Below are 19,307 nucleotides of genomic sequence, written 5' to 3'. Positions count from 1 at the left end.
TCCTTTTGCAAAATATGTTACCAAAACTTTAAAAGTAAAAACCTTAAGCGTTAAAAAGAATGGAAATGATCAGTAACAGTAGTTTGTGTAAATAGTGTGTTACCCTTGAAATGCAGACATTTGGATAATGACAACATTGCCATAAGAAAATCACTTTGCACATTCCAATAACAGCCTGAATTTTGACACACGTGCCATATTTATAAATTCTTATGAAATCTATAATGGTATCTTTGGCTGTGTGACTATAATTAGTGATGGGTGTATTGAAAGAATGTCTAGGATTTTACAGCCAAAATATGTGCTGGGAGCATAATCCTTTCTTACACAGCCCACACTCCCTTTTGGTTCACCTCTCTTCCTACAAATCATCATCTATGCATCTTGGAGGAGCTCCTGTGCTGCAGACTTTAGGCAGGGTATGGCAGTGGGTCTCTCTTTCTGCACTCCTTTTAGGTGCATGTCTGGCAAAGGTGTCTGTTTTGGGATGTCCCTGAGATCTTTGGAAGCCCGCAGTGTGCTTTATGGAGCTTTGAGCGCCTCTTTCTAGGCTTCTTCATTTCTCTCACAAAAGATTACTAATTACTTTGTTGTTCTAATTTCCTATGTATGATATTTTGTTTAAAGCTGCATCTGGAGTTTGAGGTGTTAAAAACAAAGCCATTTGTCTGTAAGTTTAGAGCGGGCGGCGGGGGTCAGAAAAAATAAACACTAACCTTAAAATTTCATTTTGAACTCCTTTCAAATAGTAAGCCACTTACTAGATTTATGTATAACTTTACAGAAAATTAATTTTTTACTCTGACAGTAAGTTGTGCAGTTTTGGTTATGATCAATATTTGTTTTCATGCCTAGACAAGCGATTTAAGCCCTGCTTTGGATGGAATTCTGAATGACTACAGAACCACTAGCAGTGACTCCATAATATCTCTGTGGGCATGGTGTGTAAAATTGTGCGTGTGTGTGTGTATAGATATAGATAGATAGATATGGAAGGGCCTGGATGACTCATTGGGTTGGTACAGAGTATTTTCTCTCTAATCCATCAATTCAGATCTTGCCCCAGCTAGTGGAGACTGAAAGTCATTTATCATGGAAGGGTAAGGTGGCCGATATGAACTAAGTTGGTGGTCTCAGATCAGGCCGTGTTGCTGCTTTATTTAGATCTTTTAGGAACCTCTGATATTTTTGACCACAAGGTGGTGTTAACACAGTTACAGACACTGGCAGAAATGTGGCTGTTTGCTATGAGTTTGTCTGTTTGTCTGGTTGGTTGGTTGGTTTAGAAAATGCCCAGAGGGGAGGAATGAGTATTTGTTCGTCTGCCCCAAAGAACTATCCTGTAGGTTTCCCTCTCCACTCTTTTACCCTCCTTTCTCAATGTGTTGTGAGACTACTATGGGAGATGATGAGGGTGATGATAATACTTAGCTCTTATATGCACAGAGTGGGTTTCAGTATATTGATGACATTTGGTTCTATATCTCAGTGTCATCTGACACCAATAGTAAGGATTTCAGCTTTCTGGGTGTCTGGCTGAGCCTGGGGCGTGGATGAGAACTAGTTGACTGAAATTTAACCCAGGCAAGGTAACTCTGATGCTGGTGGGTTGTTGGAGGAACTGAAGAAATGGTGGAAAAAACAGCTGCCCCTTCAATTGAACGCCTCGTTTGCTGTCTCCCCCCAACACCCCCCCCCCCCGGTTTGTAATGTTGGGAGCACACTGGCTCCTTAACTGCTTCTGAATGTTCATATGGTAGCAGGGCCAAGTTGCTTAATTCCATATGTGTTTGTTTTAGAAGGTTAAGAGCTTTTCCTTCTGATACAGACCTCACTGTAAATTATCCATGCATAACACTTTGAGATTGGATTACTACAGTGCAGTATTCTTGATCCTATATATGAAGACCACGTGGAAACTTCAGCTAGTGAAGACAGTAGCTGCCTGCCTCCTGAGTTGGTTTCACTCTGGGAGCACATTACATGTACCCCAGACTCTATACTGTCTCCCAAGTCATTTCCTGTTCAGTACAAAGTTTTGGCTTTTATTTAGAATACCTTTATGGTTTGGGTCCTGGGTATCTATTAAGAAACTATCTTGTTCTGTCTGTGCCTTATCCTGAGAAATGAGGTTACCTGATGTAAGGGGACTGTTGCCCCCTTACTAACATTCAGTGGAGGTGTTTTAGTTGCTAGCTCCCAGTACTAAAAAAGGGGGAAGGGTCGATAGGGAATAAGGACCCTAAGACTGACAGCCCCCAGGAACAATGGGGACAAGGCCAATGCTCCAGGTCGACCTGAATGACAGGGCGGGCAGGCTAATCAGGGAGTCAGGAGGCCAGGGAGGTCCCGTCTTCCATGTGAGCTGGAATTGCCTGGGTCAGACAGAGTGGGGCCGAGCTAAGGAGAAAGCAGGATCCCAAGCTGAGCTGGACCAGATCCAGAGAGAGCAGATCCTGTCCTGGGAGCAGAGCTGCAGCCCTAAAGCCAGAGGCACAGCCCAGAGAGAGCAGACTTGCTCTGGGAAGAAAGCTGCCGCAACCAGAGCCAGAGGGGCCAGAAAAGCAGCCCAAGAAGCAGGTCAGTGCTGGGAGCAGAGTCACAGAAGCAGCCTGCAGAGCAGACCTGTCCTGGGAGCAGAACTGCAGCAACTAGAGCCAGAGGGGCCAGAGAAGCAGCCCAGGGAGCTGGAGGCAGAGCAGCAGCAGCAGTGCAGAGACAGGGTGGTGGAGCTGGGGCTGGAGCAGTCCGGAGCTGGGTGCGGTGAGCAGCTCGGGAGAGCGAGGGGGACCCTGGGCAGCGGGCCCAGCACAGGGAGACACCTCAGCCAAGAGGCTCTGCAGGCCAGGGTTGGATCGTAACCCCGACAGGGCGGAGGCGACACTGGGAAGAAGGGTCCTACCACTTAGAGTCTGAGAGCTTGTGGCCACCACCAGAGCAAGTGTCCAACCCACAGCATCCCTGCAGCACAGCCAGGGCCTGAGAAGGAGGCCTGGGACTTACCAGACTGTGAACTGCCCTGACATTCCAGAGACACTGTTTGTGATGTTCCCTGCCACAGAGCGGGTTGATGGGTTTCCTTTAACCTTTCCCATTTTTCCTTATTCTTTTTAAAATTAATTGGTGATCAAATAACTTGCATTTGCTTTAAATTATATGTAATCGTCAGTGGGTCAGAGAAGTGCCCAGTGCAGAGAGAGTACCCTGGAATGGGGACACCCTAGCCCCTGTCCTAGGTGATCACAGCAGGGTCGGGGGTCGAGCCCCCAGGAATCCTGGGCCCAGCCTTGTTGGGGTTATGAGGACTCTGCCAGACAGGAGAGTGGAAGGGGAGCCCTCAAGGGCAGGGAGGCCACTGGGTAAAGGAAGTGGGAGCGAGGACTCAGATCCTTTTGATAGCCCAGTTCTCCGGGGTAGTGCAGAAGCTAGGAAAGTTCTCCACGATACCGGGACTATTCCCCCGCTTACACTGAGATGATCAGACTGACAGTCATCAGATTTATACATCAATGTATTTTCAGTGGAAGGCCCTCAGTTCTGGAATTGCTTTCTCTTTTAGTCTGACAAAACCCACGTTTGATTACCAACAGGGCACTTTATTTTCTCAGACGTTTTCCTAAGCAGTTTTTTTTAGGGAGAGTTTAGTTTTCTGGCTGTTGTTGACCAGTGTGCTTCCTAAATTCTGCTGTAAATGGCAGGTGCATTACGTAAACTGAACAATAAATATGTGTAATAAATAAACCTTTCTTTAAAGATATAAAGTATGTAACTACACTTCTTTGACTGCATCTTACAATTTACTTAGTTAACGTGTTTGTGCGCTGTTTGTGTAGAATACACTACACTACGAACTGTTTTTATTTTAGTTTTTATTAACTGCTCGAATGATCAATTGAATAGCCACCAATTTAGAATAAGAAATGTGCTTCCTACTGTAGCTTACAGTTGCAAAAGATGAGTTATGTTTTGGGCCTAAAAATGTGGGTGCCTTTGTAATCTCTATTTGTGCTATGCAGTTTCTCTGTGAAGTGCTTAATGTTCTGTAAATATTACTGCTGAACAACAGTTAGTTGGGCCTTCTCTTAAAATGGTGCTGAGCATAGAGTGTGAATAAGTTCCTGAAACAGCTTAATAAACCAGAGTACTGAAGTTTTAATTTGTATGTGTAACTGCTGTTGATGTACTCTAGTGGAATCAACATGACCTGATCTAGGAAAGGATGTATCCATGATTTAAGCTGTGGAAAAAAGTTTCCTTTTTTTGCATTTAAGTTGCCCTAGAATCAGAGCAGTGGATAGCATATCTACACTCCATCGTTTTTATTGGTTTTCACTTCTGTACATAAACCTGATTAAGTCTGTTTGAATACGGAAGGCGGTGATAACCATAATTTCCATTCCATTAACATTTACCTCCAGTGAGTGGTATGTTCAGAATTAATATACTTGCGTATACTGTACTATATCCCAACTCAAAACACATCTTTTCATGTTGGCATAATCAAAACCTGACAGAGAACCTGTAAGGTATTATTTAATAGTTACCAGTGATCCTTTATGTGCACTATCAGCTGAAAGTCTACTAATGCTACAAACATTGATTATCAAATCAAACAAAATGCTGTGTAATTCTACATATCAGTTATAAAATCCTTTAGAGAGAATAAGATTAAAGCTGTAAAAGTGGAGCAATGCATGAAACAAGTCAGCACCTTCAGAAAGTAAACTTGTAGCCTGAGTGTGAATATCAATTCTTTTTGATAGAATCATGGCATCTGTAAATAGAAAGGAACTGTGATGTCACTTCGGTCCTTGCTAGCATATATACTTACGTCTAAATTTAACTGTCATAAGTGATGGAACAGTAAGGATTCACAGTCCTATAATGTAGGCTGAAATTTTCACTTGCTTTTAAAATTTTTAGTCTGATGAGGACAGGCCCCTAGATTCCAAATGTACTTTGAGATGGTTTTAATTCGCCATCTGACTTGAGAAAAAAAGAAAAACTCGCACTATCCACTATTTAAATATTATAGGCAGGGCAGATAGCACTGCTTATTTTTAAGGTTGCCTGACACTTCCCACTGCTGTATAAGGCCCTGATTTCTGTTGCTTTTAACTTTGCCATACTTCAAACATTTGGGCTGAAATTTTCTATACCAGGTGTCTGCCTCAGTCTGATTTTTTTTTATTTAACTTCAGCCATTGCTGAGCATGAGAATGGGGGGAAATGTGTTCTTTTGTCCATGTTAAAAAATTCTGAGGGCTTTTTCTTTGAAAATATCTAGCACCCCCAATCTTTGGAGCAGAAACTTGAAATTTGGCAGGGATGTATCTTTTACCATCTCCATGAAAATCTGGCCAAACTTGATTATCATACACATTGTAAGGAGAGTGATCACTTTAGATAAGCTATTACCAGCAGGAGAGTGGGGTGGGGGGAGGTATTTTTTCATGCTTTGTGTGTATAAAAAGATCTTCTACACTTTCCATAGTAATGCATCTGATGAAGTGAGCTGTAGCTCACGAAAGCTTATGCTCAAATAAATTGGTTAGTCTCTAAGGTGCCACAAGTACTCCTTTTCTTTTTGCGAATACAGACTAACAGGGCTGTTACTCTGAAACCTTAAAAATAACAGTTAACATATGTTCAGTAGATACTTACTAGATTTTAGTAGCTAAGTTTCATGAAGATTCTGTCCACATTGGGCATGCTGCAGCCCCGCAGCTAAACAGGGCTTTCCCTGCATTTACAGCTCAGGCATGTTGCGGGCCATTTCAGGTCCAGGCAGCTGAACTGAGAACAGCGAGACTGTCTCTCCTATGCTCTCATTGAGCCTGCGGGGCCCCGGTAGCACATGGAAGAGGAAGCTGCCTGATTCAAATGCAGAGAGGACAAGTGCCAGACTGTGGGGGAGGGGGCACAGAGAGGGAGCATGGAGCATGTATAGGTGAGACTGGGACTGGCTAGATAAAGAGACTGGGGAGGAGGAGTTGGGGAAGGTGACTGGGAATGAAATTGGGAGCCCAGCAGTCTTTAGGTTTATGTCTGGCACCTTTTCGAGGCTGGAGAGTGAGACTGCCCTGCACTCACCTGGTAGTGGCTGGGCCTGGCTCCCCACTCTGAGTTTTGTGACATGGTGCACAGGGTGCATGCCACTGTGACCCCAAGAACCAGGTCGCAATGCCAATCACGCAGATTTGGCCCAGTTGCCCCTCCATAATGATGCCCAGAGTGGGGAATCTGGCCCAGCCCCATCGGCCAGGAACCAGTACTGCCAGGTGAGTTTGGGGCAGGCTTGCTCTCCAGGCCACCGCCAGTGGCCCATCACCCTGGGCTCTGCCACTGGTCATGCTCAGGGAGAATGGACAGACAAGTCTCTGCCCACTAGAACCCATGCTGCTCCAGAGTCTGTAACAGAACACGTAGGTCTCATCATGCCTCTGTTCCCAGCAAATAGCTGTGAAACCCACTGGCTAGGTGTCCCATCCCCCACTAGTGCTGTTCCATATACAGCATGACAGTCTATTACCACTATCTGTTACTCCATCAGATCAAGAGGCAGAGAGATAAGTGTGATGTATCTAAAGGTTCCAGTTCTGCTGATGATGCATGTGGGTGCCAATATGATGCCACAAAATGGATTTTTTGTTATTTCAGTTTACTTTTTAAAAAACCCTAGGAAATCACACACATACAACTAAGTTAAAAGACTATTATGGTTGTAAAATCAAGCACTCAAAAGTTAGGAAATACCATATTAAGGCTGCCTGTGCAACTTAATTTTGACCCCCGCTTGGTGTAGGCAGTATGATACAGTCTTTATTTATATGATCACATACTATTTTATCCACAGGAACTCTTTCTGATTCAGTACACAGACTAGGACCCGGTCTGGAGATGAATCTGTGGTGTGTAGTAAAGGAGACTGTTGTCTGTAGTACCGCTGCTTCATTTGTTGTAGAAATTTTGAATGAGACAGGGAGCTGCTGGAAGAAAAAGAATGGTTTCATAGTTAAGACAGCTGAGTGCTGCACTAGAGAATTGGATTTTATCCCTGCCACTGAATTCCTAGGTGATGCTAGTCAAGTCACTTAAACCACATTTTTCGTAGGTGGTCACTAATTGTGTGTACATCATTCTTTGATGCCTGACATGAGATCCTAGGGTCTGATTTGCAGAAGTGTTGAGCACTCACAGCTGCAGCTGAAATCAACGGAAGCTGTGATACACCCTGAACAATGAACAGAATACAAACTATTAAATAGTTTCTTCTTAAATGGGAACTATCCATCCTCTGCACTGAATGAGGCAGGGGTCTTATCAAAGAAATAATATATGATCAAGTAATTAAATACTATCATACTGGATATGCACAAGGGGCTGAATTAAGGTTGCACAGGCAACCTTGATCCTGGCATTTCCTGACTTTTGAGTGCTTGACTTTGTCTACTTAATGTTCTGTTAATGTGGTTTTTGTGTGTGTAACATAGTACTCTGATGCTCCCCCTGCTGGCTAAGCAGCACCAATGTCCTCATATACCCAAAGAGTAACAAACAGCACCACTATCCTCAAATATCCTCAAGGATGTGCTGATACTATGAAGGATGCTGGAGAACAGAGTAGGAATGATGTAGAAATAGTATTTTAATTTCAGCCTCAGTCAAAGCAGAGGTTTGATGCTGCGGATCATGCATTGGATTACACAATTGGGACTTAAATCACAAAAAATGAGTTGACTATAAAACATTTGAAAACAGGACTAATGAGGAAACATCATGTTATAGTTTTATTTTTTGTCTTTTTCTGATAGAGCAAGCATTTTCATCACAAAGCATAGTTTTCATTTTAGTATTTTAGTGAATTCAGATCAATCTGAAATTTACTTCCTTGTACAAGTGGATCTCAGTAGCTTAATCATGATACTTCACCAAGTGAAATAAGTAAGAGCGGTTCCATCCACTGCTTTATATAGCCTCTCGTCTGTGACATAGATCAGATTCAGAGCATTGCATGTTGCATTTGTATTTGTGTTGTCAGCTTTGTAAAGTTAGTTTCTCTAAATAAATGACCATGTAAGGGCTAGATCGTAATACCCTTCCATTGAGAAGTTCTTTGCTCAGCAAAAAGAACAGGAGGACTTGTGGCACCTTAGAGACTAACAAATTTATTAGAGCATAAGCTTTCGTGGGCTCGGCAGTTATTCCCACTGATTTCAATAGGACAACTCAGGGTGTTAGATACTATTCAATAGAAGTGGACACAGCAGCAAAATGAGGTCAGACACATACGTGGAATTAAGCAGCAGGCTGCAACTTTTATTAAACTGTTAGCACAAGGGAGGGGCACTACGCACCCATACTCTCCTATACCAGGCATTTATTAGGTTCCAGCGTGGGGGTTACAAGGCTCCTTATCATATAACCTGTGTCTGGCACCAGGGTTACAGGGCTCCTTGCCATAATCTGTAACTGACTCCAGGATTATAGGGCTCCTTACCAGATAACACATAACATGGAGTAGGCTTTCCTCAACCTATCCCCAGGACTCAGCTCTCTATGAGTCCTATCACCCTTTCTCCTGTGAGGGGGAGAGATGGTGTGGCAGAGTAGTGACATGGACCCACGAGTAGCACAAGGTCTGACCTCAGCCCACAAAGGCCCCAAGGTCCCAACGTGTCACGAGCCCAAGGCCCATCACTGAAATCCCAGACCTTTAACCTCTTGGAACTGTTCATTTTATTCCCCTAACTGCACATGAAACAAGCCGTGAGTTGCAGTGAGTAAGCAACACCACCCCAGTACCTCCGTGAGCTACCATGCACGTTCCTGCTTAACCCACTGTGGCTTGCAGGTGCTGCAAGGAAGGCAAAAAACTCCCTGATCCTCCACCAGTTTGGCCCATGGGAGAAAAAATTCCTTCCTAGTTCCCTAAACAGGTGACCGGCTAGACCCACAGTGTCTGCCAGGCCAGGTTCCAATTCCTAGTTAGGGTGGGTTGCTGGAACAGACCTGAAAGATGCTGTACAGCAGTGGTTCTCAAAGCTGGTCCGCCGCTTGTTCAGGGAAAGCCCCTGGCGCGCCGGACCGGTTTGTTTACCTGCCACATCTTCAGGTTCAGCCGATCACGGCTCCCACTGGCCGCGGTTCGCCGCTCCAGGCCAATGGGGGCTGTGGGAAGTGCGGGCAGCACGTCCCTTGGCCTGGAGCAGCGAACCATGGCCAGTGGGAGCTGCGATCAGCCGAGCCTGAGGATGTGGCAGGTAAACAAACTGGTCCGGCGCGCCAGGGGCTTTCCCTGAACAAGCAGCGGACCAGCTTCGAGAACCACTGCTGTACAGGGCCCTTGGCAAGTGCCTCCCTCCCTTGCTATTGGGACTGTCCCCCGTCACTGCCAGCCCCATCAATTTCTCTCACCCATTGATGCAGGTGGGTGACATTTTAAGTATATCACAATTTGGCACCATATAATAAAATTAAATAATATAGGGAAAGATTGTGAGACCCCTACTCACACCAAGTAATACTTTACTCCAAAAATGGCCACACTTGCTCCAATGGGATGATTTGTGATTAAGGATATCAGAGTCCGGACCACGGTTTCGAGATATAGTTGCAAACTAGTGTCAGACTGCTGTCCCCATTTTCGGCCAACCTCACGTCAACTTAATTTTACAGAAAATATTCTGAAAATAAATTGTTTGAGTGGTGATATTTGTTTGATGCCATTCCTTAAGAGCAGCATTGCTTTTTATTTTATATTACTTATTTGTAATTAAGATTAGCGAAGAGATTTGCATGTGTGATTTAGCTATACTCCAAGTACAGCTAGAATGGGTTTCATGTGATTCTGGGTAGGGATTTTATCTACATGAATGAGGGAGGTAAGATAAACCCTTCTATACAAGCAAAAAAACTCAATAAGCATATTACTGTTTAAGAGTAATGTCCCACAGTTTTAAAAAGCCAAAGGCCAGAATATAATCAAAGTTTAGCCATGAGGTAGCATCTCCTTTTTATTAATTGCTAATATAATTCCATTAAGTTAAGAAATTAAATAGCAGGTGTCAGCCTTTTTTTATATATATATATATCTTGTATCAGAATGTTTTTTTCCTGGCAATCTGTCCTTGTTGCAGAATAGTTAACCTTGAGTCCTGTACAAGAATGTCTCCTGCTTTTTCTTATTTGCCACCTCCATTAAAAAAAAAAACCCAACTCTGGAGCAGGTTGCCTGGGTCACAAGGAAGTGTACTCATCAATTAAATGTGTGACAGTGTTTTCCGTTGGATGAACTAATATGTCAAGGAGATGGGCAGGACCTCATGTTTGTGCTTTTGACAAATCAGCAAATGTTTAATCTCTAAATGTGCAGCTTCTCATAAATAATGCAGCAATCACTGAGCCAAAACACTACTCTGTCAGGGAAGGTATCTCAGTCAGTAGAGAAGTAAAAAGGCAAAATAAAACTAAATCATCCTATTTGTTTGGTTCTCTTAAACTTGTCATTAAGACTTCGTGTAATGGCAAGGATTCTTGTTTTTTTCAGCTGAACTGCTTCTATTTAACTTAGCCAAGAAATTTGAAAACTCAGCAAGGAACTCCTGAACTTTGGGGGGAAGTAGAATTAATAGATTTTATAAATGCAGATTTATATTTTTTTTCTTGATATTTCATGGACTGCTAACATGTCTTCAACCCCCAATCACTAACTAGAAGAAGACAAATTATAGAAATGGGTAAAAGTTTAAAAAAATTAAAAAACCACCACTGTGGGTTAAATTCTGGCCCCAGTAAAGTCAGTGGCAAAACTATTATTGACTTAAAGGGGGACAATTTTGTTTCTTTCTCTCTCATATATATACATGATTATGCACCCAACAATATGTTAAAAGAATGCTAAGGTTGCAAATCCAGGCATTCAGAGGTTAGGAAATGCCAGAGTTAAGATTGTATCTTAATTCAGCTCCCCTGTGTATGCATTATGATAGTCTTTAATTACATGAGCAAATACTGTCATTTCCATGGACCTCTGCTTCATCCATTGGCTCACTTGAATGGGTTCACTATTGAATTCATTTTTTCTATTTATCCTTTATTCTTTACAAACATTAATGAATTTGTCCTGACACCATCCTGTTAGGAGAGGTGGTATTACTATCCCCATTCTATATAGTTCACTTTATATGCTCAGAGCAGCACTTCCATTATCTCACTTGCAGTTCTGAGTGCTCAGCACTTCTGCAACTCAGACCCAAGATGTCTAAACTTGGGGCCTCAGAAAATGGAGAACATGTATGTTCTTATAAGAGAAAGTCATGGGAAGCTTTAATAGTACTTGTTGCTGTCTGTGCCACCTATATATATGCAACTGTATGTGTATCCTTAACGTTTTCTCTAGAAGATGGACCATTGAGGGTACAAAGCCTCATTAATGATGATTAATAACCAGTAATCAAATTCTTAATGCCTGAGCTCAAATTCTGCCTTTTACAGACTGCTAGGCTTGGTTTAGCCAGTTTTGGTCAGGCCTCTTGGGAACCCTCTTACCCTCAACAGTCTTTTCAGTTTTCCTTTTGTCATGAATTATGGACAGGGACCCAGACTTTCTGTCCCAATCTCTATTCAGGACAGCACTTAAGAACACAATTAAGTCCCATAATTAAGCATTAATGTGCTTTCCTGAATTGAGACCTCATGCACTTATGGACATGTTTAACGTGAAGCACATGCTTAAGTGCTGTTGTGAATAAGGATGCTTTCCTTAATCCATGGCCAAAATGCCTTGCAGGGTAGGGATGGATTTTAGCATGTCCTTAAATGTTTTGCTTTGCTTTGCTGAATAGGGGCCTATGTGCTTTGCTGAAAAGGAATGTGTATACTGGTATGTTTATTTGCTTAGCTGAATCATAGACTACTTATTGTGACTGTTGGAGCATGGGAGTTCAGTAGTTGATGTAGCCTGTAATGTTTCAAAAGAGCCAAAGGAAGGTAGGCATGCAGCTCCCAGTGAATTCCAGTGTGATTTGGACACTTAACTCCCTTAATGACAGGTTTCAGAGTAACAGCTGTGTTAGTCTGTATTCGCAAAAAGAAAAGGAGTACTTGTATGCATCCGATGAAGTGAGCTGTAGCTCACGAAAGCTTATGCTCAAATAAATTGGTTAGTCTCTAAGGTGCCACAAGTACTCCTTTTCTTTTAACTCCCTTAGTGTCCTTTGAAAATCCCAGCCCTAGAGAATATTTTTTGGCACAATGATATGTATATAATGGTAATTAAAAACAAAAAGCTCTTAATGAAAGAGGATAGATTATAAAACTAGGCCAGGATTAGAAGCACAGAATTTTGAGTATGGCAAAGCAAACCTAATCTGGAGAATTAACTTTCTTCCCCCAGTGTTTGCTTGAGTTATTCAGCCTTGTTTTACTGGTACCTCATACATCAATCTCTTTAAATAGCTAGGAGACTTCCTGCATGTTGATGAAGAGAAGCTTTTCACAATCAGCAGATTTCATTCTCTATGAAAACTCTCTATTTTGAAACAAAATTCTGAAGTTAGTTCCAGCAGCAGATTAGTTGAATTTTGCCTGAGCCAGGTCAGTTTATACCTTTCTTGCACCCTATGCTTCTAAAAAGATGACCAAGTTTTGCTCCAGTTACACAAAATCTAAGATCACTGAGGCTGACATTACTTGTGTATTATGTTTGGCAAAATGCTCTTTGGAGTGTGGCGGACAACTTTTACTAGTTTGTAAGTAGCAGAAGGACTTGATAACTGAGAAATTAGCTTTCAGTGCTCCTCAAATTATAGCATTCTGGCAACCAAAGATTTATGGGAAGCTGAATTATGTTATGGGTGATATTATCCTTAGTAATATTCTCAGACAATTGATACAGTTAATGGCCCCTAGAAATACCTGTCATACTGGTACTGTATTTTACTGTTTTAGTAATCTATATATACTTTAAAAATTAATAAAATTAAGTGTGGTCTTTATGCAAATGACAATGTTACTGTAAATATTAGCATGGAATAGCATGCAATCATCTGTATACAATGGTTGTTATTACTGAAACATTCAATAATAGAAAAGAGCTGTACAAGCACAAACTAATCTTTACAACACTCCTGTGAGATACATAATTATTACCCCTTGATAGTTCTCGGGGTGCCCAGGACTCTGAGTCACCTTGTTCCACCCCTGCCTCCAGCAAGAGGGAGGCTTGCTTGTGCTTAACTGGGTGCCCAGTCCCTGATACCTTCCGGCTATGAGCCACCCAAACAATCTCCTCTGGCCTATGCCAGTCTTTATTTTCCCTTGGAGGTTAAGAATAGATGCACCCCAGTCCCTGAGTGTACCCCTTTGAAGCATTCCCCTGTAGTGTTTAGCCCCTCATCCCCTGAACACTCACAGTAATACCAGGTATGTTGTCCCCAAGGGAATAGTGTACTTACCAGCTTGAATGATTCAACTCAGGATTAGCTTGTTGTATAATACCACAGAACTCAGATATATTTATAGTGAAAGATTTATCAGTTTATTACCAAAGATCAAGATTCAAGAGATAGTGAGTAAAGATAATGGAAACAGAAGGGTTACATATAAAACAACATCAGTACACACTTTCTAGAGACTAAACTTAACAGGCTAACCTCCTGTCTAGAGCAATCTTCTTTCACGCAAAACCTTTTTCAATGCTTCAGTCAAGTTGTAATCCACTTTTCATTAAGGTAAATGCACTGTTCATTTTCCTACTAGGTGCAAAATAACAAGCTGTTTTCTTTGTCCCCCAGTTATAGCCCAGTAAACCTTTGACATGCACCCCCCAGATAAGGCTTCTTTTTCCCTGCTGTTCTTCTCTTCCTGTTAAATCTCACAATCCTTCATCTTCATTTTGCTCAGACTGGTGATTGTTAATGAGATAGTACTCAATTTACATTTCAACAGATAGATGGAGAAACATCTCTGGTCTGGTAGGAAACCAGTTTTCACCTCTGTTAACACCTTCATACAAACTGTAAGAACATATTTCCATCATATATACATAACTCCTACATAGTATCAGTACATACATCTTCAACTATATTCATAACCAGTGGTGCTGGCTTTCATTTAAGACCCCACATGATATTCTTTATGGATAAATACTGTGAAAGTGGTGAGCTAGGTGTAGTGAGTTTGTTAGGTCTGTTAGAAGTTGCTGTTGCAGTGAACCCTTTGCCATCAGGCACCAATGGGCCTGTCTGCCACATTCCCATTCTACAGATGGGAAATTATTACAAAGAGGAAATGTGATTTGCTCTGCACTATCCAGTGAGAAAATGGCTTATCTAGGATTAGATTTTAGGACTCCCACCACTGTGTATCATTCCTGCAGTCCACGCTGCATCCAAAAACATTTGTTTTGCCCTGTATATGAGGCAGAAACTGTTTGGCAGACTCTTGCAAGGATGCAGTCATTGATGGACCTGCAATCCAGAGGAATAATAAAGTAGACTATACGGGGATTATTTCAATGACAGATGAAGGTGCTTAGCACCGCCCAGAGGAGAGCTCTTAATACGTTTATTTCTGAATGTGTGATGTACTTATTAAGTTGTTTTTTAAAATTACTAATTAAGTCTGTTTGATATTTATAAAGTATATTAACTATTTGTGTCCTTAGCAAATTTAGGGTATGTCTATGATAGAAATGTAAATCAACCTATATTAGATCCATTTACAGCCACGGCAGTAATTACTGTGGTGCTGCCTGTCCACACTACCCTCCTTGGGTCGGTGGTATGCATCCTCACCAGGAGCACTTCCACCAACCTAAGAAGGGCAGTGTGGGGAGACTGGTCTCTCAGTTCCGTGGGCAGCCTCCTGCCAGGAGCCTGGCTGCCCCACAGCCTCCCGGGCTCCAGAGGGGCTGCCCCCTCCCCTTCTCTCCCCATTCCCTGGCTGGGAGCAGAGTCCCAAAAACTTTTCCCCCCAGTTTCTCTTCCTGGCTCCCAGCTTGAAGCAGGGCTGAAGCTGCTAGGGCTTCTAGTGGGGGTAAGGGGAGCCGTCAGCTTCCCGCAACTCCCATTGGCTGGGAACAGTGAACCACGGCCACTGGGAGCTGTGGGGGGCCGTGCATGTGGATGGTCAATGTAAACAAACTGTCTCATGGTCCACCAATGCGTTACCCTGATGGGCTGCAGGTTGCCCACCACTGCCCTAACTACACCAACATAAGCCTGACACCTCTCAGGGAGATGGTGTAGTTATGTCTGTGCAGAAGGACACTTACATTGGTGGGAGCAAGGCTGTAGAGTAGACACGACATAATTAGGTGGACATAAGCTGTTTTATGTTGACCTAACTGTGTAGTCTAGACCAGCCCTAGGTAAACTGCTAATGGCCTTCATTATAGCTGCTTATTAAACTTAAAAGAAACAAATAAATAAAGAACTCAATTATTTTCATGTGATTTACTGAAAATGTTTTACTTATCAAATGTAGTATTTTTAATTACTGATATTTAATTTCTTTTAGTTTATGCATTTGAAAAGCTGTATCACAATTTTGTTTTTTACTAAAAGCAGACTATTCTTATTGCTATTTATTTTTTGTTTTTCTACAGGCTCTAGGAAGCTTTTACTTCCTTCATGAATCCTTGAAAAACATCTACCAGTTTGATTTTAAAGGTAAGCGCAGAAATTAAAAGTCAGTAATTGTCAAAGACTTCTCACCATTTTTCATATCAGGAAAAATCTAGGGCTTTCTTTAATCCGAATCCATGTGGTTGGACCCTTCGAGCCTTATACAGAGCCCCACTGACTTCAGAAGAACTTCACATGGGTGCAGAGGTCCGTCAGTGCAGATCAGTTGCAGGAGCAGGACCTTAAATGGCAGGCAGTGGTAATTGCCTTACAAAAATTATGGCAGAATTTTGTTTAGCACTTACGAATAGTGTGGGTCAGTGGGAAGAAACAGATTGACAAAGCCAGACAAGTACCCACAAGTCACCTACTACAGGACAGGCCCAACAAAGAAAGTAACAGAACATCACTAGCCGTCACATTCAGCCCGCACTAAAACCTCTCCAGCACATCATCAAGGATCTATAACCTATCCTGAAGGCCGACCCATCACTCTCACAGATCTTGGGAGACAGGCCAGTCCTTGCTTACAGACAGCCCCCCAACCTGAAGAAAATACTCACCAGCAACCACACAACAAAAACACTAACGCAGGAAGCTATCCTTGAAACAAAGCCCGTTGCCAACTGTGTCCACATATCTATTCAGGGGACACCATCATAGGGCCTAATCACATCAGCCACATTATCAGAGGCTCGTTCACATCTACCAATGTGATATATGCCATCATGTGTCAGCAATGCCCCTCTGCCATGTACATTGGCCAAACCGGACAGTCTCTATGTAAAAGAATAAATGGACACAAATCAGACATCAAGAATTATAACATTCAAAAACCAGTCGGAGAACACTTCAATCTCTTTGGTCACTCGATTACAGACCTAAAAGTCGCAATATTACAACAAAAAAACTTCAAAAAGAGACTCCACAAGAGACTGCTGAATTGGAATTAATTTGCAAACTGGACACCATTAAATTAGGCTTGAATAAAGACTGGGAGTGGATGTGTCATTTCACAAAGTAAAACTATTTCCCCACATTTATTTTTCCCCCCTACTGTTCCTCAGACATTCTTGTCAACTGCTGGAAATGGCCCATCTTGATTATCACTACAAAAGGTTTTTTTTCTTTCCTGCTGGTATTAGCTCACCTTAACTGATCACTCTCGTTACAGTGTGTATGCTAACACCCATTGTTTCATGTTCTCTGTGTATATAAAATTGTCATACTGTATTTTCCACTGCATGCATCTGATGAAATGGGCTGTAGTCTGTTAGTCTCTAAGGTGCCACAAGTACTCCTTTTCTTTTTAGTGGGAAGAGTGTCATTATTTTTTTTAACAATAGACTCTGCCTTCGTGTGGCAATTTTTTGTAAATCTCAGAAGTTTTAATAATTTGATATGATACTTCTAATATTTAAGTCAGTGTATGTAATCACTTCCTGGCTGAAGTTACTTCTAATGCTTCTTTAAAGTGGATATGCAAACAGATTATTTAAAATTTACATTATTTTTAGTTGTGCACTGTCTGCATTTAGGTCATTGAGCTGGATCAAATTAATTCTACATCTTGCATCACATTAATTTGAAACATCACTGAAGCTGTGATAATTATGGAGTGAACTAATTGTCTCAATTGTACAGATTCATTAATTTTGTTCTCAGAAGAGACAGATTGCCTCTGTTCATGTAATTGAGGGTATAGGGTCTTCCCTTGGTGAAATATTTGAATAGCAGTTCTGTAGATATTGCAATTTGAGGTTTAGCCAACATAAATCCTTCTACTCATCATCTTTTCTGATGCCCAAGGAAAATTTCAAATATTCTGTCAGTGCCTCTTCATATTTTATTTCTGAAAGAGAACACTGTAAAATGCAATAGTGATGAAGAAACTTTTAATGAGAGGTCAGCTTGTGCTTCCAGCCATTCTCCCCACCTCAAACAGTTTAATAGACATGGAGCAATAATGTGGAGTGTTCTGATTCAAATGAACTGGGAGCAGGACTGCTATGTGAGAGAAATTCTCAATACACTGCACAGGAAGCCAGGTGCACAACTTTCGTTAATGATACCTGGGATTCTGCTCCTTACTACCTCAATCGCCACACTGAACATTTAGCCCCGGACTGATCTACTGTATTTTTGAGAGAAAGGGGTTAATGAATAAACCTATGAAACTTACATTTATATTGTGAGATGACAGCAGTCACAACTATTTATTCATTTTTCTATGTGATTGGGCTTTGTGCATCAGTAGTATGTGAAGTGTATCTGCCAGCTGATTCAGAGCCTGCAGTTTCGTCGCACCAGCAGTACAGAACTAGAGCTTTAGCTCTCAGTTCCAGTTAAACCTCCCTCCCTCCGGTCATAGATCAAAGATGTCCAGCTCTAATGACATCTGGCGGAGTGAAGTGACATCTACACCAGGGAAGAGGGGCTGTCTGGATTTATTCACAGCTGATTGACAGCTTATTTGCTGTTGTAGAGCCTTGAAAGGAAGGATAGAGAGTGAGTGAATGTCTGTGTGTGTGTGAGAGAGAGAGAGAGAGAGAAAATGGTTACAATGTAAGGAGAAATCAAAAGAAAGATAACCAATATAAAAGTAAATAGATACTGGTTGTGCCAGCTAGAGGGAAGGTACCCTTAGATGCTCAATGCTTCATTTGTCCAGTTCAAACATGAATCAGCTGTCTCTCTGCCTCCTTCCAGCCACACCACATCAAGCTGTGATCTAGTTGAATCTCAAACATCCCCTGACAATGAGTTCCACAGGTTGACTATGCACTGTGTGAAGAAGTACTTCCTTATGTTTATTTTAAACCTGTTGTCTATTAATTTCATTGGGTGACCCCTGGTTCTTGTGTTAAGTGAAGAAGTAAATAACACTTCCTTATTTACTTTCTCCACACCATTCATGGTTTTATAGACCTCGATCATAAACCCCCTTCTCCAGTCGTCTCTTTTCTAAGCTGAACAGAAGCATCTCTTCATACAGAAGCTTTTCCACACCCCTAATCATTTTTGTTGCCCTTTTCTAACCAGTATTCAAGGTGTGGGTGGAGCATGGGTTTATTATAGTGGCATTCTGATATTATTGTCTTATCTCTCTCTTTCCTAATGGTTCTTAACAGAAAACTGCTGCTGTACATTGAGCAGATTTTTTCAGAGAACTATCCACAGTGATTCCAAGATCTCTTTCTTGAGTGGTAAAAGCTAATTTAATATTCATAATTGGGATTATGTTTTCAAGTGTGCATTACTTTGCATTTATCAACCCTGAATTTCATAGTCACCCAGTGTAGTGAGATCTCTTTGTAAATCTTTGCAGTCAGCTTTGAACATAACTATCTTGAGTAATTTTGTAGCTTCTGCAAACTTTGCTACCTCACTTTTTACCCCCTTTTTCCAGATCATTCATGAATATGCTGAACAGCACTGGTCCCAGTACATATTCCGGGAGGACCCCACTGTTTAACCTCTCTCCCGTTTAACCTCTCCGACCATTTATTCCTCCTTTTGTTTCCTGTCTTTTAACCAGTCACTGATCCATGAGAGGACCTTCCTTCTTATTCCATGACTGCCTACTTTGCTTAAGACCCTTTGATGAGGGACCTTGTTAAAGGCTTTCTGAAAGTCCAAGTACACTATATTTAGGACCCTACCAAATTCAAATTTGAT

General features: G+C 41.8%; 1 protein-coding gene across 5 annotated transcripts in view; it reads left to right on the top strand.

Moving 5' to 3' along the window:
* Positions 1-19,307, top strand: part of INPP5A (inositol polyphosphate-5-phosphatase A) — a 429,418-nt gene that overhangs the window by 245,652 nt on the left and 164,459 nt on the right. For all 5 annotated transcript variants that reach the window (XM_077822695.1, XM_077822696.1, XM_077822699.1 and 2 more), the window contains one exon: positions 15,611-15,674. In XM_077822695.1, the coding sequence (XP_077678821.1) occupies positions 15,611-15,674 (64 nt within the window). The remainder of the gene's footprint in view (positions 1-15,610; positions 15,675-19,307) is intronic.

Source organism: Eretmochelys imbricata, chromosome 7, assembly GCF_965152235.1.
Source record: "Eretmochelys imbricata isolate rEreImb1 chromosome 7, rEreImb1.hap1, whole genome shotgun sequence".
NCBI lineage: Eukaryota > Metazoa > Chordata > Testudines > Cheloniidae > Eretmochelys > Eretmochelys imbricata.
Note: the sequence above shows the minus strand (reverse complement) of the source record. Positions and strands in the feature narration are given on the sequence as shown.